This window comes from Dama dama, chromosome 12 (genome assembly GCF_033118175.1).
Source record: "Dama dama isolate Ldn47 chromosome 12, ASM3311817v1, whole genome shotgun sequence".
Lineage (NCBI taxonomy): Eukaryota > Metazoa > Chordata > Mammalia > Artiodactyla > Cervidae > Dama > Dama dama.
The window spans coordinates 46286874-46312796 of record NC_083692.1 but is presented as its reverse complement, the minus strand read 5'-3'; the positions used below and the strand labels follow the sequence as shown (position 1 = coordinate 46312796).

At 38.7% G+C, this 25923-nt stretch overlaps 1 protein-coding gene across 2 annotated transcripts in view; it reads right to left on the bottom strand.

The window, feature by feature from the left end:
* Window positions 1–25311, bottom strand: part of UNC13C (unc-13 homolog C) — a 609739-nt gene extending 584428 nt beyond the window's left edge. Inside the window, exon 1 of one of the 2 annotated variants that reach the window (XM_061158385.1) lies at window positions 22317–25311. In XM_061158385.1, the coding sequence (XP_061014368.1) occupies window positions 22317–25308 (2992 nt within the window). In that variant the 5' untranslated portion in view covers window positions 25309–25311. The remainder of the gene's footprint in view (window positions 1–22316) is intronic. The other variant, XM_061158384.1, reaches the window with a different exon arrangement.
* Between the last annotated feature and the right edge of the window lie 612 nt (window positions 25312–25923).

Here is a 25923-nt window from a genome sequence, read left to right as displayed (position 1 = left end):
TTGGTGGATATTTATGTGGTATACTGCATTTCATCTGACAAACAATGCTTAGGTTGCATATTGTGCTGCATATGTTCAAGTGCAAAGCATTACACATGTGTAGCTAGAGGGTCATTCAAAAAGGAAGAAATAACAAAAGAAAGGGTGTATTTACTGAAAATGTTGGTATTTATTGTTAAATTGTCCTTGAAAATGGTTGCTTCAGTTTATATTATTATTTATAAATATTCATATTTACATTAGTCTGGGGCATTTTTAAGTGCTTGTTTCAGATTCTGGAGTACACTCACCTATAGGTCATGAGAATTAGATAAATTATTTCTGGCCTGGCTTTCTTACTCTATGGTCTCCCTCCCAACTTTAAATTTTTTTATGACATATACAGTGAAGTTGTACTTAACCATGGAAGGAGGTTCTGAAGTCAATTTCTAAGGAGGAAATTCTATGTAATCTAAAGTGTTTTTGAAAACATCTTAGATAAGTCATAAAGCACATAGTTTTGTGTTAACAATTTTATAGACTAATATATATTCAAAAATGATAAAATGTACAGTGATGTGCAATGTAAATCAAGTAAATATGGAAAACAGAATTTCACACCATTGTATTCTTAAAAATAAATCCTTTTTAGTTCAAGGAGATACTGACACCACAAAGGAATTCAAGAATTACTCAGGGAAACAATTCTATTTTTCATCTTGTATTAATCTAGTTAATTGTAGAAAGCAGAATTAATGCCAATGGGTCAAAGGAATGTCTTTAACAAAGGGACAGATAACAGAGTTATAAGCTGAGTTAAAGGAGCAAAAAGGGATGGTAAGGTCTCCAGGGACTACATACAGTGGGAAATGGTCACTGTGCCAGGGCTTAAGGACAAAGGGAACATAAGAGTGTATCCAATGCTCAGAGACCAGTTCGAGCTGCTATGGTGTCTGACAGAAGCTGTGAACTGGAGAGATGCAACTACAACTACACTGAGACACAGAAGCAGAAAGTGAGGATAGGCACCCTGACCTCCTTCCTCTTTGCCAGTAGGCCTTCTGCAAACTTGACCAGAAGCCTCCTTGGTAGAGGCGATTGGATGCAATAGGTAGGGATCAGCCTCCTGGAGCAGATAGTAAGCCAGAGATGTCAACTCAGGGGCAAAAGATCATTGAATGAATAGGCAGGAAAAACCACTTGTAGTATTTAAATTATTTTCTGTCTTTCTCTCCATCGTTGTCTCTATTTCTCAAAAATTTCTCTCTGCCCATGGAATTGAACTAGGTTAATGACCCTATAATGACACTCCACTGTGTATGCTGACAAACTTTAATAGTGAGCTGTTCCTGTTGGATGCTTCTCCCAGATCACAAAAATGATCAGTAAAATGTCAGATAGGTCACATATACCAAAGAAGCTCAAAAAAGAAAAGAAAGAAATATAAAATTACCTAGGTAGATAATATCTGAGTCTCAACTTTTCTCATCTGTGAAACAAGGGGACTGGATTAGAAAGGGCCATTCTGTGACCACACACGTTCCCAGATCCTTCTTCAGACCCACTGAATCAGAATCCTTGAGAGTGAGACATAAGAATCTTTATATGTAAAATTCACCGAGGTGTTCCTGGCATGCATCTAGGCCTCTGAGCAACTGTATTCAAGAACTACAAGACCCAAAATTCCATGACAATATCATAAAGTTAGAAAGGTGATCAAAAGAATCATTTCTGTTATGACCCAATAGACAATGTTAGAATATTAGAAATTAAGATATATACATATATATGCTTCTCTAACCTATTCAACATTTTTTAGTATTTTTTCTTTTTTGTATTTTCAGATTTTCATTCTAATGTTGGCAAAGAGAATTTCACTGAGTATTTTGCACCTATGTTTCTTCCTATAATTTAGGCATTGGGGTCTGACTCAAATTTACATTAATTGAATCTATGCCATCATTAAGGGAGTAGCTTTTTTAATTGTGGCATCCTTTTGTGATCAATCACCTAGAGCCAGAAATCCTGGAATGCGAAGTCAAGTGGGCTTTAGGAAGCATCACTATGAACAAAGCTAGTGGAGGTGATGACATTCCACTTGAGCTATTTCAAATCCTAAAAGATGGTGTTGGTAAAGTGCTGCACTCAATATACCAGCAAATTTGGAAAACTCAGCAGTGGTCACAGGACTGGAAAAGGTCAATTTTCATTCCAACTGCAAAGAAAGGCAATGTCAAAGAATGTTCAAACTGTAGCACAATTGCACTCATCTCAAACACTAGTAAAGTAATGCTCAAAATTCTCCAAGTCAGGCTTCAACAGTACCTGAACCGAGAACTTCCAGATGTTCAAGCTGGATTTAGAGAAGGCAGAGGAACCAGATATAAAATTCCCAACATCCATTGGATCACAGGAAAAGCAAAAACATTCCAGAAAAATTATCTACTTCTGCTTTACTGACTATACTGAAGGCTCTGACTGTGTGGATCACAACAAACTGTGGAAAATTCTTAAAGTGATGGGGATACCAGACCACCTGACCTACCTCCTGAGAAATCTCTATGCAGGTCAAGAAGCAAAAGTTAGAACCAGACATGGGACAATGGACTGGTTCCAAATTAGGAAAGGAGTATGTCAAGGTTGTATATTGTCACCCTGCTTATTTAACTTATATGCAGAGTACATCATGTGGAATGCAGGGCTGGAAGAAGCATAAACTGGAATCAAGATTGCCAGGAGGAATATCAATAACCTCAGATATGCAGATGACACTACCCTTACAGCAGAAAGCGAAGAAGACGTAAAGAGCCTCTTGATGAAAGTGAAAGAGGAAAGTGAAAAAGTTGGCTTAATATTCAACATTTAAAAAGGTAAGATCATGGCATCTGGCCCTATCATGTCATGGCAAACAGATGGGGAAACAATGGAAACAGTGACAGACTTTATTTTGGGGGGCTCCAAAATCACTGCAAATGGTGACTGCAGCCATGAAATTAAAAGATGCTTGCTCCATGGAGAAAATCTATGACAAACCTATACAGCATATCAAAAAGCAGAGACATTACTTTGCCAACAGAGGTCTGTCTAGTCAAAACTATGGTTTTTCCAGTAGTCATGCATAGGTAGGAGATTTGGACTATAAAGAAAACTGAAGGCCAAAGAATTGATGCTTTTGAACTATGGTGTTGGAGAAGACTCTTGAGAGTCTCTTGGACTTCAAAGATAGAACCAGTCCATCCTAAAGGAAATCAGTCCTGAATATTCATTGCAAGGACTGATGCTGAAGCTGAAACTCCAATACTTTAGTCACCTGATGCGAAGAACTGACTCATTGGAAAAGACCCTGATGCTGGAAACATTGAAGGTGGGAGGAGAAGGGGTCAACAGCGGATGAGATGGTTGGATGGCATCACCGACTTGATGGACATGAGTTTGAGCAAGCTCTGGATGTTAGTGATGAACAGGGAAGTCTGGTGTGCTGCAGTCCATGGGCTGCAGAGAGTTGGACATGACTGAGCAACTAAACTGAACTGGACATGAGGCAAATCAGTTTGCAGTAGGCTCTTGAGCACCATCACTGTGTGATCTTAAACAAAACATATTACCTTCAGGTTCTCATTTTCCTCCACTCTCAAATGACAGAATTCGGCTAAATCATTGAGGATGTTCCTTAAAGCCTAAGACCCATTAGTCTAAGAAATGCTACATTAAAACTACATGTCTTCCTTTGTTTTCTAATGTTTCATTTTAAAAGAGTCTGGATACAAATAATTGTAAAGTTAGTCCATGTTCATGGATTGCAATAATTAATTTTCAGTTCAGTTCAGTCGCCCAATCATGTCCAACTCTTTGTGACCCCATGGACTGCAGCACACCAGGCTTCCCTGTCCTTCATCAACTCCTGTAGCTTGCTCAAACTCATGTCCATCAAGTCAGTGATGCCATCCAACCATCTTATTCTCTGTTGACCCCTTCTCCTCCCACCTTCAATGTTTCCAGCATCAGGGTATTTTCCAATGAGTCAGTTCTTCGCATCAGGTGGCCAAAGTATTGGAGCTTCAGTTTCAGCATCAGTCCTTGCAACGAATATTCAGGACTGATTTCCTTTAGGATTGACTGGTTTCATCTCCTTGCAGTCCAAAGGACTCTCAAGAGTCTTCTCCAACACCACAGTTCAAAAGCATCAATTCTTGGGCCTTCAGTTTTCTTTATAGTCCAAATCTCATACCCATATATGATTACTGGAAAAGCCATATCTTTGACTAGACAGGTCTTTCCTGGCAGAGTAATATCTCTGCTTTTTTATATGCTGTCTAGGTTTGTCATAGCTTTTCTTCCAAGGAGCAAGCATCTTTTAATTTCATGGCTGCAGTCACCATTTGTAGTGATTTTGGAGCCCAAAAAAATAGTCTCTCACTGTTTCCATTGTTTCCCTATCTATTTGCTGTGAAGTGATGAGACTGGATGCCATAATCTTAGTTTTCTGAATGTTGAGCTTTAAGCCAACTTTTTCACTCCCCTCTCTCACTTTCATCAAGAGGCTCTTTAGGTCTTCGTCACTTTCTGCCATATGGGTGGTGTCATCTGGATATCTGAAGTTATTGATATTTCTCCCTACAATCTTGATTCTAGCTTGGGCTTCATCCAGCCCAGCATTTCACAAGATGGAATAATTAATATTATCAATATTAAAATGTCAGTACTACACAGAGAAATCTACAAATTAAATGCAATCGCTATCAAACCATCATGACAGTTTTCATAGAATTAGAACAAATAATAACCTTAAAATTTGTATAAAACCATGTAAGACCTGAAATAGGCAAAGAAAACTTAAGAAATAAAATAAAGCAGGCAGCATCATACTTCTTTATTTCCACCTATATGTCAGACACAAGATCAGTGGTATAAATAGAGACCCTGGGAATAAACCCATACACATATCATCAATTAATCTATGACAAAGGAGGCAAGAATACACAATAGAGAAATGATAGTCTCTCCAATAAGTGGTGATGGGGAAACTGGAAAGTTACTTGTAAAAGAATAAAATTAGAACACTTTTCCACACCATATACAAAAATAAACTCAAGATGGATTAAAGATCTAAATATAAGACCAGAAACCATAGAGCTCCCAGATGAAAATAAACATGGGTCATACACTCTTTGACATGGAACTTAATATTTTTTTGATCTGTTTCATCACACCAAGGAAACAAGAGCAAAAGTAAACAATTGGGACCTCATTAAACTTAAAAGTTTTTGCATAGCAAAGGAAACCATTGACAAAAGACAGCATACTGTCTTTCCACTTATATGTAGAATCTAAAAAATAAAACAAATGACTAAATATAACAAAATAGAAACAGACAGATAACAAATTAGTGGTTATCAGTGGGGAAAGGGGCGGGGGGATAGACAAGATAGATGAAGGGTACTAAGAGGAACAAACAACTAAGTATAAAGTAAATTAGATACAAGGATATAATGTATAGCACAAGGAATATAGCCAGTACTTTATAGTAACTCTTTATGGAGTAAAATCTGTATCAATTTTGAATAACTGTGATGTTTACTTGAAAATAATACAATATTGCAAGTCAACTATATTTCAACAAAAATAAATAAATGAGAGTCTGAGTTTTCCAAAAACTGGGTACCTTGTGCTAAAGAGAGTATGATAAATAAGGAATTGTTGGAAAGTTATTTACGCTTCAAACCTGAGTTGTCAACAGGAAAGTCCAAGAGGTTGGACCAAGTTTCCAAGCATCGCCCATGTTTATTCAGTCTTGTAATCAGAAGAGTGTTTTCTTGTCCACCTGATTTGATTTACCTTGACATGGAAATAACTTTTTATCCACAAACTGCTTCTTCTTTCTAAATAATTTATACTCACACTGAACAATGCCAGAGAAACAAAAGCCACCAACAGAATCAAATTGTAGTAATAAATACAGTAATAAATATAGTAATAAATAGATATATTCAAGGTTTGCCGTGGTGGCTTAGAGGGTAAAGTGTCTGCTTGCAATGCAGGAGACCCGGGTTCGATCCCTGGGTCAGGAAGATCCCCTGGAGAAGGAAATGGCAACCCACTCCAGTACTCTTGCCTGGAAAATCCCATGGACAGGGAGTCTCGTAAGCTACAGTCCATGTGGTCACAAAGGGTCTGACACAACTGAGCAACGACACACAGATACATTTATAGCTCAATACTACTACTTAGCACTTTTGTAATATTTCTCAGCCTGGAAGATGCATAGAACCATGTCTTTTTCATGAGAAAAGGAGATCCTTCTAATTAATACTCCATTGACTAGTTAAGTTTTGGAAACAAAAATGAGTTACTTAAGCAACTTACCATAAGAATCAAGGACCCATGAAATAATTTAGAGTTGTTACAAACAAAATGTATGACAAAGTTCATCAGTGATTTGCAAAAATGTGTTTTGTTTAATAATTGGTTTTAATAATAATGTATGACCAAACTGAACAGCATATTAAAAAGCAGAGACATTACTTTGCCAACAAAGGTCCATCTGGTCAAGGCTATGGTTTTTTCAGTAGTCATGTATGGATGTGAGATTTGGACTATAGAGCAAGCTGAGTGCCAAAGAATTGACGTTTTTGAACTGTGGTGTTGGAGGAGACCCTTGAGAGTTCCTTGGACTGCAAGGTGATCCAACAAGTCCATCCTAAAGGAGATCAATCCTGAGCGTTCATTGGAAGGACTGATGTTGAAGCTGAAACTCCAGTACTTTGGCCACCTGATGTGAAGAGCTGACTCATTTGAAAATACCCTGATGCTGGGAAAGACTGAAGGCAGGAGGAGAAGGGGATGACAGAGGATAAGATGATTGGATGGCTTCACCAACTCAGTAGACATGAGTTTGGGTAAACTCCAGGAGTAGGTGATGGACAGGGAGGCCTGGAGTGCTGCGGTCCATGGGGTTGCAAAGAGTCGGACATGACTGAGCAACTGAACTGAACTGAACTGAATAATAATGTATCCACATTATTTTATAACATACTTGACTGGGACTGTGGTCAAATTTATGGAGCCAGATCAAAGATTTACTGTATCTGGTTTTTATTCTTGTATTGACTATAAAAGGCACCAGTGAAAATCATTTGTTACCTGCCCAATTGGGTCATTATGCACTTACACACACTCAGTCAGGCAAACACACACTTGTGTTCCTTCCAAAATATTTGCACAGAAATATTGCTCTGATTCTTTACATGTCTATCAATCCTATTAACTCCACCTCAAAAATGTAGAAACTTCAAATTGTTTAAAGATGGTTTCATTCAAGCCTGGCCTTATGTGTGCTCTGTTACTGAAATGGTGAGATTTCAGGATATCTGGATAAACTCACCTACCCAGAAACTATATAGTTGACCTGTTTGCCAATTCCTTAAATGGCTTTATCAGCAAGAAAACCTGTCATTGTATCACAGAAGAGAAAAGGCGGAAAAATGCCAACATCCCCAGGAGATGCAGTTAATGAACTGAAAATCAATTACAATAAATACCAGAGTTGTTCTACAAAGCAGTGTTGGGAAGGGCAGAGGATAATGAGGCAGCGAGCAGTGGACACAGAACTTGCCAGCCCAGGATACTGGAAGCCAGGGACTGGTGGGGGGTGGTAATGATAAGAAGATGAGCATGCAAGCCCCACTTCTACACAGTCTAGCCCTGATTGTCTTCAACATACACAGAAGTATGTTTACTCATTCAGTGCTGTCACTAACACTAATCTCTAACCCACTTCACATCACTGTCTAAAATCATTTCTAAGGTCTCTCAAACCTAGGCCTTCTGATTACAATTAGTGAGGCCTTTCTCATAAATATCAGTATCTTCCTATTGTTCACAAGAGGTGGTATAATAATTAAGAGTGATCATTCAAACCCTGGCTCAGCTTAAGGTGACTCAGCTAGGTAAATGACACTAAACTTAATGGCCTGAATCTCTGTTACCTCTTCAGTAAAGTGAGGGCATTAATAGTCATGACTGCATGTCTTATTTTAGGTTTCCACAAAAGTAGAGGTTAGGATGAGGACATGAGGGTATAAGTAGCTTCTTTGGGAGGTGGTCCCTGGAAGCAGAAAGGAGAAGCAGTAAGAATGAGGTAGAAAAGTAGGGTCTAGTCTAAGGGTACATCACTAGGGCTGCTATTGTAGACAACAGGGGCTTGATTCAGTGAGGCCCTCCAGAGTTGTGGTCTCCTGAAGGGTAGGTAGAAGGCTGATGCATTTTCCTAATAACCCCACAACACCTTTGCGTGAGGGCTGCTGATGGGAATCCCTGAACATCAGGGAGACTCCAAAGCAGAAATTCAGAAGAATGAAGGCACCTGTTTGAGGTGGGAGGCTGACAGTGAAAGATGAGGCTGAGCAACCATGCTGTGGTCCATGACAGCTGCAGCCAAAACCAGGGGAAGGCTCAGATGTGTGACCTGAAGCTCCAGAAACACTGCTGCACTCAACAGTTTGTGGAGACTTCAGGTGAAAATTGAATGCAAAGAATTCACTTCTGTCATATAGTTTGAGATGAATAAATGTTAGTTGCTATCTTTATGTGATGATTCCCTTTTATTTTCTAGGTTTACTAGTAGTAATAACAGCTACAAGTTAAATGAGAATTAATTAATAATTAAATAGCAATTGTCATTAGCTATCTGATGATTTATCTTTTCTATGTCCTCTCCTAATTATAATTATGATGTCCTTCACTGTATACATTCAGATAAGTGCTAATGAATATTTTTATAATAAATAACTGAATAAAAATATTTGATTACAAGCCACAGTGCCTCTTAAAACAATTAGCTTAAGAAATGATTTTATTGTTTTTTTTTTTAAATTACTGTATCCTTCAACATAGTGTTCGAAGTTTTGGCCACAGCAATCAGAGCAGAAAAAGAAGTAAAAGGAATCCACATAGGAAAAGAAGAAGTGAAACTCTCACTGTTTGCAGATGACATGATCCTCTACATAGAAAACCCTAAAGACTCTTCCAGAAAATTACTAGAGCTAATCAATGTATATGGTAAAGTTGCAGGATATAAAATTAACACACAGAAATCCCTTGCATTCCTATATACTAACAATGAAAAAACAGAAAGAGAAATTAAGGAAACAATACCATTCACCATTGCAACAAAAAGAATAAAATACTTAGGAGTATATCTACCTAAAGAAACAAAAGACCTATACATATAAAACTATAAAACACTGATGAAAGAAATCAAAGAGGACACAAACAGATGGAGAAACATACCGTGTTCATGGACTGGAAGAATCAATATTGTCAAAATGGCTATTCTTCCCAAAGCAATCTATAGATTCAATGCAATCCCTATCAAGCTACCAATGGTATTTTTCACAGAACTAGACCAAAGAATTTCACAATTTGTATGGAAATACAAAAAACCTCGAATAGCCAAAGTAATCTTGAGAAAGAAGAATGGAACTGGAGGAATCAACCTGCCTGACTTCAGACTCTACTACAAAGCCACAGTCATCAAGACAGTATGGTACTGGCACAAAGACAGAAATATAGATCAATGGAACAGAATAGAAAGCCCAGAGATAAATCCACGAACCTATGGATACCTTATCTTTGACAAAGGAGGCAAGGATATACAATGGAAAAAAGACAACCTCTTTAACAAGTGGTGCTGGGAAAACTGGTCAACCACTTGTAAAAGAATGAAACTAGAACACTTTCTAACACCATACACAAAAATAAACTCAAAATGGATTAAAGATCTAAATGTAAGACCAGAAACTATAAAACTCCTAGAGGAGAATATAGGCAAAACACTCTCCGACATAAATCACAGCAAGATCCTCTATGACCCACCTCCCAGAATATTGGAAATAAAAGCAAAACTAAACAAATGGGACCTAATGAAACTTAAAAGCTTTTGCACTACAAAGGAAACTATAAGTAAGGTGAAAAGAGGGCCCTCAGATTGGGAGAAAATAATAGCAAATGAAGAAACAGACAAAGGATTAATCTCAAAAATATACAAGCAACTCCTGCAGCTCAATTCCAGAAAAATAAATGACCCAATCAAAAAATGGGCCAAAGAACTAAACAGACATTTCTCCAAAGAAGACATACAGATGGCTAACAAACACATGAAAAGATGCTCAACATCACTCATTATCAGAGAAATGCAAATCAAAACCACAATGAGGTACCATTACACGCCAGTCAGGATGGCTGCTATCCAAAAGTCTACAAGCAATAAATGTTGGAGAGGGTGTGGAGAAAAGGGAACCCTCTTACACTGTTGGTGGGAATGCAAACTAGTACAGCCGCTATGGAGAACAGTGTGGAGGTTTCTTAAAAAACTGGAAATAGAACTGCCATATGACCCAGCAATCCCACTTCTGGGCATACACACTGAGGAAACCAGATCTGAAAGAGACACGTGCACCCCAATGTTCATCGCAGCACTGTTTATAATAGCCAGGACATGGAAGCAACCTAGATGCCCATCAGCAGATGAATGGGCAAGGAAGCTGTGGTACATATACACCATGGAATATTATTCAGCCGTTAAAAAGAATTCATTTGAATCAGTCCTAATGAGATGGATGAAACTGGAGCCCATTATACAGAGTGAAGTAAGCCAGAAAGATAAAGAACATTACAGCATACTAACACATATATATGGAATTTAGAAAGATGGTAATGATAACCCTATATGCAAAACAGAAAAAGAGACACAGAAGTACAGAACAGACTTTTGAACTCTGTGGGAGAAGGTGAGGGTGGGATGTTTCAAAAGAACAGCATGTATACTATCTATGGTGCAACAGATCACCAGCCCAGGTGGGATGCATGAGACAAGTGCTCAGGCCTGGTGCACTGGGAAGACCCAGAGGAATCGGGTGGAGAGGGAGGTGGGAGGGGGGATCGGGATGGGGAATACGTGTAAATCTATGGCTGATTCATATCAATGTATGACAAAACCCACTGAAATGTTGTGAAGTAATTAGCCTCCATCTAATAAAAAATAAATAAATAAATAAAAAATAAATTACTGTATCCTTGGCTTACAACATTCTGTTAATTTCTGCTGTATGGAAAAATGATGCAGTTATACAAATACACATATACTTTTTCATATTCTTTTTCATTAGAGTTTATCACAGGATATTAAATATATTTCATGGTGCTAAACAGTAGGAACTTATTGTTTATCCATCCTATATATACTAATTTGCATCTGCTATCCCTAAAAGAAATAATTTTGAATTGACCTGAATTAGACTGTAACCTATCAAGGAGCAAATCTAAGCCTTTGTGTCTTGTGTTTTCTCCCATCCCAAAGCCCTAATTCTGAGCTCATCACACTTCTAATACTCAAAAAATGCTGTTGGATTTCCTTGGTTCTCTGTGCTGAAATTACCCTGAGGCAAAACAGTTAACCAGCCAGACAGTTCAAGCAGTTGCATGTTTTTGTGTTCCATGAAAACATCAATAACTGTAGTTATTAACACTGTGTTGAGCACTTTGTGCCAAGTTGCTGAGGCTCAGTCTTTCAAGAAGTCAAACCACAAAAATAATCATATAATTGATCATGCCCCAAAATGCATTCTAAATGGTTTAGTTCAGTTAGGAAACATATAAGAAAGTAATAGTACTTGGGGCTTCCTTTGTGGTTCAGCGGAAAAGAATCCACCTGCCAATGCAGAAGACCCAGGCTCAATCTCTGGGTGGGGAAGATTCCACATGCCGTGCAGCAACTAAACCTGTGCACCATAACTACTTAGCCCATGCTCTAGAACCCAGGAGCTGCAATTACTAAAGCCTGCTTGCCCTAGAACTCGTGCTCCGCAACAAGAGAAGCCACTGCAATGAGAAGCCTGCACACTGCAATGAAGAGTAGACCCCACTCGCCGCAACTAGAGAAAAGCCTGCAAAGCAACGAAGACCCAGCACAGCCAAAAATAAAGAAAGAAGATAATAGTACCATTTGACTTCTGGCTAAAATTTCTCAGAAACAGTTTAAGATCAAAGTAAGAAATCTCTTTGCTTTTGGGGTAGACTGGCTCCCTATTTATATTTGCTGGTTTGGCTGAAAGCCTACTGTATTTTTATTTATTTATTGTTAGTACATGGAGATATGATTATTATCTGCTGAGTTGGAGGAAACTCAGCCACAGAGAAATTAAACAACTTGCCTAAGATTAGACAGCTTGGAGGCTGACTCCAGGGCCCACGTGTTTAACCCTCTGCTTGGCTACCTCACTGGTGGTCATTGATGGATATTGTGAGAGATGCCTGGCACACAGCACAACTTTTAATGACCAGCAACTCACTGCCTATGAGGGAGGCAGCAAGCAAATAGGCACTTTCAGCACAATGAGCCCACTGCTTGCCTGGACCTCCTCCTCAAAGTACTACAAAGATGTTCTTAATAGATCTGTGGATTCATATGTATCTCTGGATACAAAAAGGTGATGGACTGTGGGGGCCACAGTGGACTAGAGCAAAAAGATAATTAGGAGATTCTAGTAATAGTCCAGGCAAGAGGTGATGGTTTCTAGAACTAGGGTAGAGACAAGGAGATGGAAAGAATTTGCTATGGTTGAGAGATAGTTAAAAGGTCAAATGGTCGGGGCTTGTGAAATGACTGATTCAAATTCCAAATCCATATTAATGTATGACAAAACCCACTGGAAAAAAAAAAAATTAAAAAAAAAAAAAATTCCAAATCCTTGGTGGAAGCTTCCAGTTAACCAAGCCTTAAGTCCTGTGCTCAAGTCTGGGCTGCTAAGTGAAGGGAGGGTACATTTCCAGTCACCTCCAGCCTCAGAAGCAGGACACAGGGCACTACCTCCCTCCAAGGACTTAGGCATCAGGAATATCAGAAAGAAAGGAATTCAGATGCTGAGCAGCCAAATGGAAGACAAATGTCTACTAAAGAGTGACAAGGAAGCGTCTAAGAACGATGGTTCTCTGACCTGAGCAAACAGCGTATGGTACCATGTGCTGAGAGAGGGAATCCAGGAGGAGAAGCAGGATCAGGAGACAGAGGATGAAAATTGCTGTTAGGAATGATGAGTTTGAGACCTATGGAATATCCCATTTGAATCAAGTCCTCCATTCTTTTGGTCAATCCATGGTAACTAGGAGAAAAGAAAAAGTCCCAACTGCTCTACAAGACTCAGAAAACATCTGGGCTCTGGATATTTCACCAGATTTGTCTCATACCATTCTCTGCCTTGCTTGATAGACTCCAGCCACATCAGGCTTTCCTTAATTTTCTCAAATATATCACGCCACTGTCTGCCTTAAGATTCTGGCTCAATCCACTTCCTCTGCCTGGGATGCTTTTTGTATTTCCCTTAGCCTAGTTCAAGGTATTCATTCTTTCAACTTCAGGGCAGATGCCATTTCCTCAGGGAAGACTTTTCTAAACTTCAAATAAGATGCTGTCTTAGCACTTTCTACTTACTTCTCCCACAAAGTTTAAAATGACGCATTTGTACGCTTTTGAAATTTAAATTCATCATACATACTTCACAAGGACAAAGACCAAATAAGATTTGTCACTGCTATAACCCAGATGCCTAGCCAGGCAATTAGATACTTGTTAAAGAATGAGGGAACTAGTGGGTGAACTAATGACTAAGAGAATAAATGTCTAGGTTTGGGGAAGGAAGAGTTAGCCCAAAGACACTGATTTAGGACCATCAACACAAAAATGACAACTCAAGCCAATGGAACATATGAAATCATTCAACAAAAACCAAAAGGACAAAAGCAGTATTATTAACTATTAACTGATATGCATTTCTTAATGTGATCCATGACTCACCTTGCATTGAGATTAACTAAAGATTTGATCAAGGAATTTATATTTTCACCAAGTGCTTCCAAGTGATCCTCATGTATTCTAAAATCTGAGAAACCTTAACTTTAAGATTCAGCAGAGAGATACCCTTGGCACAGCTCCAAAAGTTTGTATTGCAGACTGCTGCTGCTGCTGCTAAGTCACTTCAGTCGTGTCCAACTCTGTGCAACCCCATACACGACAGCCCACCAGGCTCTCCCGTCCCTGGGATTCTCCAGGCAAGAACACTGGAGTGGGTTGCCATTTCCTTCTCCAATGCATGAAAGTGAAAATTGAAAGTGAAGTCGCTCAGTCGTGTCCGACTCTTAGCAACCCCATGGACTGCAACCCACCAGGCTCCTCCATCCAGGGGATTTTCCAGGCAAGAGTACTGGAGTGGGGTGCCATTGCCTTCTCCAGAATTGAAGACTAGGTGTTCTCAAGTCCAGAAGAAAGAAGCATAAAGGTATGTAAGTAGCTAAGGGTATGCTGTGTGTACAAGGCATCGGAATAGGATTCAAAAGTCCTGGAGTTGATCCTTGGTCACATCACTTGCCAGTTTTACAACCTACATAACTACTAGTAATGAACTTGAGGGAACAGATTCTTGAAGAGGTTGGCTATCTCACTCATGTTTTATGAGAATTAAATCTGTGAGAGTTAATTCTTAAAAAAAAAAAAAAGAAAAGCACAAAAGTTGTTTTATGTGTTTAGAAACTGCAAAGAGAACATTGATCAACTTGGGAATTATCCTATTGATCTTCCTCAGATAGTAAAATACTACCCTGTTAACATTAAGTGAATTCACATCTCTGTGTGTGCATGCCCATAAGAGTGTGTATGTCTTTAACTGTAATCACTAAAGAACGGAAATAGAAAATGAAAGCCATGGACTTTCCACAAGACATCATTAAGCATCAGAAAAGGCATTAAGGAAAGAGGAAGCTTAACCTACATCTCTGGGAAGTAAGATCATATTCAATCTGTCATTTCTTGTTGCCACTATTACGTGCAACCACCAATATCTTTTATCACGAGTTTCATAGAAATGATACTTGGATAATCATGTTGCCTGTAATAATGTCATGTAAAATGGAAGAATGGTCTGATAGCTTGAGTGCTGGCTTATGATTTGGGAGAACAGCTAGTAATTGCAGATCTGCTGACAAATCCATGCTGTCAGGTAAATCAACATTTTACCAGCTCACATCTCCATCTTATAAAGTTGAATAGCAATACTTAATTTCTGAAAGCTTAAACTCAGCAGCAGTGAGGAAGCACATAGAATCTGGAAAAGAAATGCTAACTCTAAATCCTGGCTCTTGTACTCTTAGTTTCTTTTTCTCTCCTCCCCTTAGGTAAATTTATCTCTGTTTCTCATCTATAAAAGGGAGATAATAGCAGTATCCATCTCATAGGATTATTGTGAGGACTCTATGACTTAATATAGTGTAAAATATGTAGAAAAGTGTCTGGCACATAGCAAAGCACTCAGTAAATGTTATCTATTATCAAGCTACCTATCTTATGGGGTTCTTAAGAAAATTAATGTGTGTGTTTGTGTGTGCCAACACTACAATAAAAAACACCCACATAAACATCAAGTTTCATACTTGGAGATTAGTTCTATCCTTTTTAAAGTAGTAATCATGGTTGAATTGGAGAAGAAGTAAGGGATAAGTTGGGGCAGTGAAGATGGCTGGAGGGAGTAGAGAGAGACATTTATTTTAAGTAACACTGCTCAAAGTATGCTTGGGATTGACTACAGAGTCATATCATAGTTGTTAGAATCTGCTGAATGTTATACATTTTTATCCTCTAAGGGTTTCTTTTATTTTGGAAGTAGCTGAGACCCAGTGTGAACCAAGTTTGATGAATGAGATAGTTAACAAGATTCCATAACACAATTTCCTTTTAAAAAGAATAAGAAAATGCATACCATAGGTTGGAATAAACCATGGTGAAGAAAGAATGCATTTAGTTCCTTCTGGTCTTGTAGTCTATGGAGGCAACCTAAGCTATTAATAATACCTTATCATAGGGACCAGTTTTATTTGTGGTCAGGGTTACCCAGGTTACCCAGGGTAACTCAGCATCAGGTCACTCTGCTTGCAAATTGGGCTCAGTCCTTAGATGCCAGGGGAACAATCAAGCTATTTTTTTTTACCTGTATTAGAGACTCATTACTGACTACAGACCCAGGTTCAGACATTTGGGTCACTCTCTAGATGACCAATCTCGTATATCAATCCCTATGGGATTTGCTTTCCTCTGAATAGTTCCTATTCTGGGATGTTTAGATCCTTTCCTAATCCCTAAATAAGTAACCAAGGTCCAGTAAAAAAAAAAAAAAAAAAAAAAAAACGCCTTCCTGGAGAAAATTCTTGCCCACCTCAGGTCCCCAGTTCTCTCTGTTCTTGGCTGCTCTCTACCTCCCCAGCTGATGCCCAGAGTTAGACTCTTAGGTGCCTTAGTAGTCACTTGTAGCCTGAGGTATATTTTCCAAGTAGGAGATTTTCCTCTAATGCATTGGGCTTTCATTCTTCACTTCCTCCTGAGATTTATCCCAGAGCCTGAGTTACCCCAGTGGGTATATCTAGTCAGATCCCAGCACCTCAAACTCTAACCTAATCAATAACAATTGACTAGGCCATATTTCCCTGTGTCTTACACCAGACTCCAGAGTTTCTTTATTTTATCCCACACTCCACAGAAAAGTCTCACATGATTCACAATTTCTATAGAAGCTCTTTATTTGAACTTGCAAAAAATATATGAACAATGACATTAGAAAAAAAATAAAACTATGCATCTGAGATTTTGGCATAATACCCTTCCTTGAATCCCTGGAGTTTGAAATCTATACTGCAGGCTTTGAAGCAATATTCTTAGTATAATCTGGAAATCATATTCTTTCATCATCAGTTAATATTTCCTTGGAAAATGTGTTATATTTTTAGTTTCCCTACAAAGACAAATGTTCCAGGAATACAGTTTGGAGCCACTAATAATTATAAATAAGCAAAATCTTTGAACACTAGAATTTCATTGTTGCTGTTAAAAGCTGACCTTTGTGTATCCTTGTGAATTTCTTCTCTACCTCCAGTAAAATGCTTTCATTCCTCAAAAACTCTGATCACTGGCACTCCTTCATTTCTAATAAAGTCTTTTAATGTGAGAAGTGTCACCCTTCCAGATTTTCTAAACTTTTAAAAATATGATACTGTCTCATCCCAAACTATTATCACTCAGTTTGTGTTAACAGAGATCAGTATTTACTACAGCAGCCAACACAAAACTGGCTGATTTTAAAAGCACAACCTAGTCACATGCTTAAAAATATAAGCTATGTCCCTTCATGAAAAGACTCACCCACACCTGCAATGGGATGTCATGGAAAGAGCATCAGATGCTGAATTCTGTTATATGTACATCAATTTCCATCAATACTCTTAGCTGTGTAGCCTCAGACCTGCCTTTGCCTCTTTAAGACTCAGTCACCTCATTTGTAAAGTGGGGCTAATACTAGACAATGAAGATTAAATATGTACTTAAAGATTCTAGAGGTGAATAGAATTGGAAGGTGTTATGCATGTGTTGGTTCTGTTCCTATCTCTTAGTTCCATACCACATCAGAATAATAGCTTTGGGTCCACTTGGAACTATCTTCTTGTACACACCACCATTACCTGTCTCCCCACTCAAGAGATTTATAAACACATGTGTTCTTTTGAGCACCAATCCTGTCTCCTAGAAGAATTACTCCCTTGGGCATTTTTGGCTTTCTGTCTAGCAAGAAGCAGAGATGCTAGCTGTTTCCACTGCCTGTAAGGATCCTTGGCCCCTTCACTCCCCACATAGATCATAGCCTGTCTCAAAAACCAAGACAATCACTTAATATTTTAGGTTATTGTCAAATTTTTGGAAGCAAACAATACTAAACCAAAAATGTAATGCTATGCACTGATTTTAAATAGAACATTTTACAAACGGGCTGCCTTCTGTTATCACTAGTACTGTTATACTTGCCTTGAAGAAGGATGTTTAAATTTCAAGGACTATATATAGTGCTTCTCTATATTTTAATGTGTAGAAATTACCAAAACTTCCTCATAAGTGTAATAACCTACTGCTCTGGAGAATTATAAATCATTCTTCATTTTAAGCAAATTATTCACACATTTTCTTAGACTGATTCTGTCTCTTCCAATTAGAAAAGAGGAGATGAAACAATCCTACGTGTGCAGGTATAATATTTGCTACACAGTACTTAGCAGACTCTTCAACTGTGCTATGATGCTCACTTGCATCAAAAAGGCAGACTTCATAGCTCCTGAGCTGGGCTCTCTGCAGCAGAGGCTCAGAGATGTTCAAACGTTTAAGAAGCACCTCTTGATAGATAAATTTGGGCCAACAAACCTCCGAAACTTAGTTGAAATATTTATTCTTCAACATTAAAGCTGGAATTTAAGTAAATTGAGATAAGTTTTTAGCGATGTATAAGTTAATATCATCATAGAAAGAAAGATGTGATTAACTGAGCCAAAGGTGAGAAAAGTCAAGTTTTCTATCACATTCTTCCCATTGTACTATATTAAAATATATCTAATTTTAAAAGTCTTTTCAATAGAAAGAAAGAAAATTAAAGTTTATCTGAATTCTAAGAATTGTCCACGGAACTAGAGAGGAGTCTAGCATATATAAATATGCCAGATGCTGGGGCAGGCTCTGGCATTACAATAGCAATGGAAAGGGCAATTCACTTATGGACTTTACAATCTTGTCTAGCAGCAGCCTCTTCCGGAACCTACAGGCAGCCTGGAAATGACATTTCAAAACAAAACATTTTTTACTATTTTTCTTGAAAAACTTAGTTCAAACTGACTTTAGAATCTAATTCCTGGTAAATTGCACTCAGACTTTAGAACATCATTGTTCAAATATCTGTTGTACAGTATTTTTGGGGCTCTACAGGCCTTGATTTATAAGATGAACCATGCATTTGGACTAGAAAAACTGAGAATGAGCTATTTCACAATAAAACCTCAGTGCTTTTCATATTATTTCTATTTTCTTGTGAAAATCCTTTAGTTGGAATGAGCCCTGCCTGTGGCCAAGGTTACCTCCATCTTTAATCATTTCTCTCCACCTTAAAACATGAACAAAACAATCTTTGAGGTGAGTAAGCATATGGTTGCTCTCAAAAGCAAATTAACCATCTATTTAATTATGTATTCACCATCTTACTACCTGTATGACACCGAACAAGTTATGTATGCTTTCTGCATCTCAGTTTCCTCACCTGTAAAATGAGATAATAATGGAATCAAATTTTTAGTGATGCTGTAGGAGGCAAAGGAATAAAAAGATAGATAAACTGCTGGGAAAATGCCTGATATATAATAGTGCTCAACAATAAGTTTGTATCTCTAATCATACTTCTGAACCCCTAGGAAATAAAGGCACAATTTAGCCTTTATCATTAAAGGCCACAGTTTGGATTTGGATTTTATGTGAAAGCTTGTGTTTTTTATTCAGTATCCTGCTTCCTTTGATGTAGGCATTCATCCAACGTATTCAGTGACATCTATGTATAAAGCACTCGCCTAGGCACAGTGCAAATGAAAAGATGACAAGACAAGACTTCTGACCCTCAGACTACAGCTTAGAAGAGAACATAAGGAATACAGATAAATTATCATTATAAAGGTGGATACCAGAGCTCCAAGAAATAGGTATAGGGAAATTCAGAGGAGATATTAATTAATTCCAGTTGATGGGTGGTGAAAGGCTAAGGGGAGAGGATCAGATATTCACCATCATGATGTGTTTCAGACCAGTTACACACATAGGGTCCAGCAGCAAGGGAAGAATATGGCCTCATGGAGGTTCTGGCTACACGTAGACTAAAATCTCTCTTCTGATTGGCCTGCTGTTCAAAGTTAAGATTCTCATATAAACTGGCATCAAACATCCATGTACACTGGGGTCTTTAAAAAGTCCCTCTTTACCAGGACCCTGAAGACAGAAGTTGAAATAATGATTCAAATTCATAAGCCAACAATTCCATCAAGTTCTGTCAGGAGAACCACTCCCACATTGTTTACAGCAAGAGATCTAAGGTCCAATCTTGCCAGGTCAGTAATGGAGAGAAGACAGCACTGCTACCCAATTGTGACTGCATTGTCATGAAGAGAAAAATACGCTGGCATCTGCCCAAAGCCCAGTAAGCAGATGGCCATGGGCACAGAATCCACCACGACAATTGGTACCTCAATGGGATGCTCTGAACCGGGAAGGGGCCTGAAAAATGCCCTCCCTTGGCTGCCCTTCCTCATGAGGCATATTGGTGTCACAGGAGGGGGACAACTGCCTGGCTGCTGCCAAAGAGAAAAGAGATGGCCTTTAAAATCTAGGCTACTGCAACCTCCTGGGGAGTCAATCTGGTGCCTCTCAAGCCATCAGAGAGCATCTTAAAGATGTATGTATGATTTCCTGTAGGATAAATGATATCCAACAGATTCCATTCGAAGTTGGCTCATAGGATAACAAGCCAAGTTCCAAGATGGTAGAGTGGTCTGAGTCCTCTGGAGTCAGCGTGTCAGGTATGACACACCTGGTGTGTTAGGTATGTGGTACACAATTGTTTTTACCTACCTTAGGATTCCGAAGTGGGTGCTATGTGAATAACCAAACGAATTCATGTTTTCTGAGGATAAGTACCATTGAAAGACTAGGATTTTAGCTATGTAAATAATCATTATATGTAACAAACTACCTTGCAAAAGTTTGCTAATTTGGGATTTTTTAATAAGTTGATGAAGATCCACTTTTCTTTTGGAAGCATATAGTTTCATTGTATTTATAATATTGCCTAACATTTTGGATACTTTAACCAATTGGCATGGAAACATTAATGTGTTGCACCACAACAAACACACACACCTACACACTGATTATTCTTAATATGCTTTTGAGTAGATCTCTCTGAATCCATAGTAAGTAAAATATAATGTCAAAAGCCTGACCTGTATTTCAGGCTTTGAACTATGAACTGAGTTTCAGTAATAAGAATATCTAATATTAAAAGTCACTCCAAAATAAGATATTCCAGTATGTGTTACATTTACATAAAATTTTGACTACTTTGCCCTTTCAAATCAATTTTAAAAATAGTTGAGAACTCTTCCTTTTAAAAATAACAACCAAAAAACACAGCCAATGTACCCAAGATGCCCTTGACTTACGTTCTTAAAAAAATTACATAAGATATGCCGTTTTATATGAACAGAATTTTAGAGCAGAGAACCCTAATAGTTATTTCAATTGTTTTAGGGCCTAAAATATTTTAATCATGAAGGTATCTGTTTAGTCAATGATCCACCCATGTTAGCCAGAACATGAACAGTTTGAAGTAGTATCTGATCACAGAAAATGAAGCCATATCAGCTACCAGATAAATTATTATATATTATTTTATAATAGCAAGTGATATTTGATCATATAAATATATAACTTTATGAAGTATTATGTAGAGTATTTTAAAGATGACATTTCCATATTCAAAGAAACCATTAACAGCATATGATCAATTAAAACTGAGATTATATCAAACTCCCCTAAAGACAGAAAGAAATAAGCATGCAAATAAAGTAAATGTTAAGGGATTGAGATAAAGTTTGGTTGAGAAATTAAAAGTCAACAAAACTTTTACTTATATGCAGTTACTTTTCAAAAGTATATGATCCAAAATTGTTCCCCCAGGAGGTCAAGGAAAATTATTAGGTAAGGTACTGTTTTCATTTCCATAATGGTCAAGAGACTTCTACTCCATTCTTTGAAGGAAGATACTTATCTCTATCCCCTTACTGACTCCTTTAAAAGAGTGACTTATGACCATTCAGGGACAGAATAGGACTTTAATGTCCTCCCTTAGCTGCATCAGTAGGTAGTGAGTGAAGCTGTGGTCCTCCATGGTTCATGATGGGGTTGGCTGTGTAGACCTAGTTCTTCCTGCTGCCATGCTCCAAAGCACAGAATTGATGGGGAAAGGAGTGGTAAATCTAGGAATCTATCTTTCTTAATTCTTTAAGATTAAGTTTATCTTTCTCCCAATCCCTATAAAACTTAACAGAACCAAAATGTAGACCCCAGGCTGCTCTTTAATTTCATCCACCCTTCCTTTGATACCTGATGCCATTAAGTTGGAAATATGAAGGGCATTTTTTGACTAATCCTAGCACAGAAATCTTGATCCACAGAGTATAGTGCTTATTTTAGTATGACCTATTTGAAAGCACCTTGATTTTAAATTGTCAAGCCCAGCTTGTTGGGGGAGCCAAGCAAAATAAGATTCTCAGAATAAACATGCAAATTCCTTGAAACTAAATTCCTTCTCCCAAGAGTAAACACAGAACATGTTCTAAAGAACACAACCCAGTGAGCTCATAATATAGCAGTTAAACATAAATACCTCCAGCCAGGATCTTCTCTTCCAATTCTGCCATTTGCTTCTTATAGGCTTTCAAAGCTGCTTCTTTGAAAGAGGGACGAATCCGCTTTGGCTTTGTGACTTCCACTGGTTGTTCAGGGATGTTTTGGTTTTCATCTTCTTTCATTTCAATTTCAGCCACTGCTTCATTTAAGGGTTCCAATCCCCCTTCACCAACCACATCATCTGCCTGCCCATCATAACCCTCATCTTGTGGGGTTTCATAAGGGGTTTCATATGAAGGGTGATCATAGTCCTGCATTTGTTCATCTGTTTCAGTAACACTAGTCCTGTTTTCTAGCTTAGCAAGGACTTGTTCCATTACTTCAACATAATCTGTTTCATTATCAGCCACTGGTTCACTATAGTCCTCTTCATCCTCTGCTTTGTAATAATAAGGTTCTGTGTAGACATCAGAGTCGAGGGTTGTACTTGATTCATTTGCAGTTGATTGGGATAATGTCCGAAATCTCCCCATTAAGGAAGAGCCGCTGTCCTCATACCCACTGAGACTCTGCGTGCTTTTGTTCCATACCACTTCCAAGGCTGACTTAGCTCTCTGTAGTGTAGATCCAAATTTGGGGAAGCTGAAAGCCTTATCAGAAAGGTCAATGCTTAATCGACTATGCCAAGATTTGGGTGGGGCATCCTCTGAATCATCACTTTGCAGTTCACTTTGACTTCGATACATCATGGACAACTGGTTTTGGTTTTGGTAGAGCTCATTAGAATTAGGTTCCTGATAAGAATTATACTGGCCAACCCACTGTCCTTGTGGTTCATTATCCAGCCCAGGGCATGGAGATGAGTTGTCATCTTGGGTTAAATCGTAGCTCTCAGAGTCATCCTGAAGGTCACTGTGTCCCTTTCCGAAGTCTTCCAGGTCTTTATGGTAAACATCAAGCTGTTGATCAGATAGACTGTTTGCGTCATAGTCAAAAACTTCCTGGGTAGATGAATCTAAACCTAAATCGGCTCCTTGCTCTTCTTGATTCCATTCTTTCCATGGAGAAAGATCTTCATGTAAAGAGAGCTGAGAATCACTGTAGTGGCTCTGGTCTCCAGACGCACACACCATGCCATTACTCACTCCACTGTCCACAGTTTCTGTGTTCTCAATTTCACTCTGCACTTGGACACCCTGAGAAGCCCCGTTCAAACCCTGATCCTGAGGGCTGTCATATATGGTAGGGGTGCCCTCCTGTTTCCTCTGCCAAAGTTCCCGGTCTGAAGAAGACAGAAGGGAGCTTCCATTAGTTCTAGTGAAAAACTGATTTTCTGAAAAGTCCTCTGAATAAGATTGACACAATTTGGAAAAATCAGATTCAGAACAGCTAAATTTAGCAGTGAAAAAATCACTGTGTGAGTGCCAGAGAGGTGTCACATCTGCATAATGGGTTGTGGTTTGTTTGGCCAAGTTATCCGATTCTGGCAAATGTGAAGAAATTTTATCATATTCTGATTTATTTGCAATTTTGCTGCTACTAGCAGTTTTATTCTTGGCTCTAGCATTGTGTGACTTTGAACTTGACTTGGAAGCACTTCCTTTTGTTGGAAACTCTGACTTGGAAAGCACAGCATAACTGTTTCTATTGAGGTCAGATCCCAGCTCTCCATCACTGTCATCAGGAGAGTGCCAACTGTTCTTCTTAAGTCTGGGCTCTGGAGTAGACAGCTTTATGTCCATGCTCTCATATGTCTGGGAGGATGGTATCCCTCTTTCTTTTCTTTCTTTGATGTCATGAGTAAGAATATCTGTTGAGATTCCGATGCCTGTTCCTTTGAGTTTATAGGATTTTTTTAAGACTGAATCCCTTTGCTGAGGGGTTTCAAAGTACACAAGGATGGGTCGAGGCTTTGCGTTGGGGCAATCCCTTTGGTGTCCTATCCTCTGAGCAAATTCAATTTTAATAGCATTTGGTGCATCAGAAAAACCCATTTTATCTATTAGAATTTGGTACACCACACTTTCAATGTATTCAAATCTTTCTTCCGGCACATTTAAAAATCTCAGGCTCGCCTTGCTTCCCACATGACCTAAGTGTTTAATATAATCATGGATGTCTCTAGTTTCCCTCCGAGACTGGACGAACCCTGTCCGCAGCTGCTCAATTTCATTTTGCACAACCTCCACGCTGCTGGAGATCTCATCAATGGAGTGCTTGAGAGCATTGACATGCCCTCGGAGTTCAGAAAGTTCTGTTTCGATCTGACTTATTCCCTGAAGTTCCTTAAAGATCATTTCCATGACATCCTGTGTTTGGCTAATGCAGCCAGAGGAACTGAATCCAGGCTCCAGGGCATTGGTCTTTGGGTTTCGGGCAGTTCTGTCCAAAGATTTGCTTCTGATTCCCCAGGTTTTCTTCATTGTGCTCAACTCTGAATCCGAGGAGACACACTCTTGACTCTTCTTCCATTTCCTCAGTTTGCGTAAAGCTCCTAGCTTTAAGCTATGCAGAGTGCGCTCCCCATCGGAACTCCCCTCTGAGGGTGCCAGGCTGCTGGAGCTCTTTCTGTTGCGTCTAACTGGCATCATGCGTGTGGACTGTGCCTGGTTTTCTGTACTGCTCCTTAGTTCACTGAGTGATTCTGAGTAGGAACTCTCAATGGAAGATAACTCCTGAAGGAGCTCCTCATGATCACCGTTGGTTACATGAATATTCTTCTGGAGGCCATTGGCAATAGCTACTCGGTAACTGAATGTGGGGGAGAGAGAAAATTCTTTGTTAGCCTCCTCTTCTTCAGTGGATAAGTTGCGAGTGGATGAACACTTTGCAAGCTTCTTCACTGTGCTTTTCAAGGTGTTAGAAAATTTGGGGGTTTTGGTCTGGCCAGCAACAGGAAGGTCTTGATCTTTTTTTGGCTGACGATTCTCTTTTTTTTTGGTTGTATTTCCCAATTTCTTTGTAAACATTCCTTTGCAAAGCTTATGGATGTAAGGTAAAATCAGGCTCTTGAAAAGATTAGCCACCATGGAGAGCAATTAGTGCAAGCTTTTCTGTCCCAGGGAAGTAAATAATGTATCAGGATGGAACTCTGTAAATCCAAGGCCAGCATCACTGTTCAGATATTCTGTGAATCAGTGAAAATAGCAGGAAGGGCCACTGGGGCTGCCACAGTGTCACTATCCTGGGAAAACCAGAAGCCAGGCTCCATTTATGAAAGACATTCATTCTCTCTTGGAGGAGGGGTTTCATGAGTCTCTTTCATTTCCACGTAACTTCAGGCAGTACCTAAAAAAAGGAATTGCAAAGTGAATATCAGAATTAGATCCTCGATTTAGCCCATTGCTAACAGTTTTCAAAACTATTCAAGATACACAGTGTGTGAAAAATTTCAGAGGGGACACAGAAATATCTGAATTTCAACACACACTTTTAAAACAACTAGGTAAGGAAAGCAGAACCGATAACTGTGTTTCTTTTTTTTTCAGTTCTATTTATTTATTACTTTACAATATTGTGTTGGTTTTGCCATACATTGATATGACTATGCCTTTCCTTTTCCTAAATCATTTACGGGTAGACACAATTAAAATATTAGTAAAGGTAATAGCAATTATTTAGAAAAGTTTGTTTAAGGTGACAAG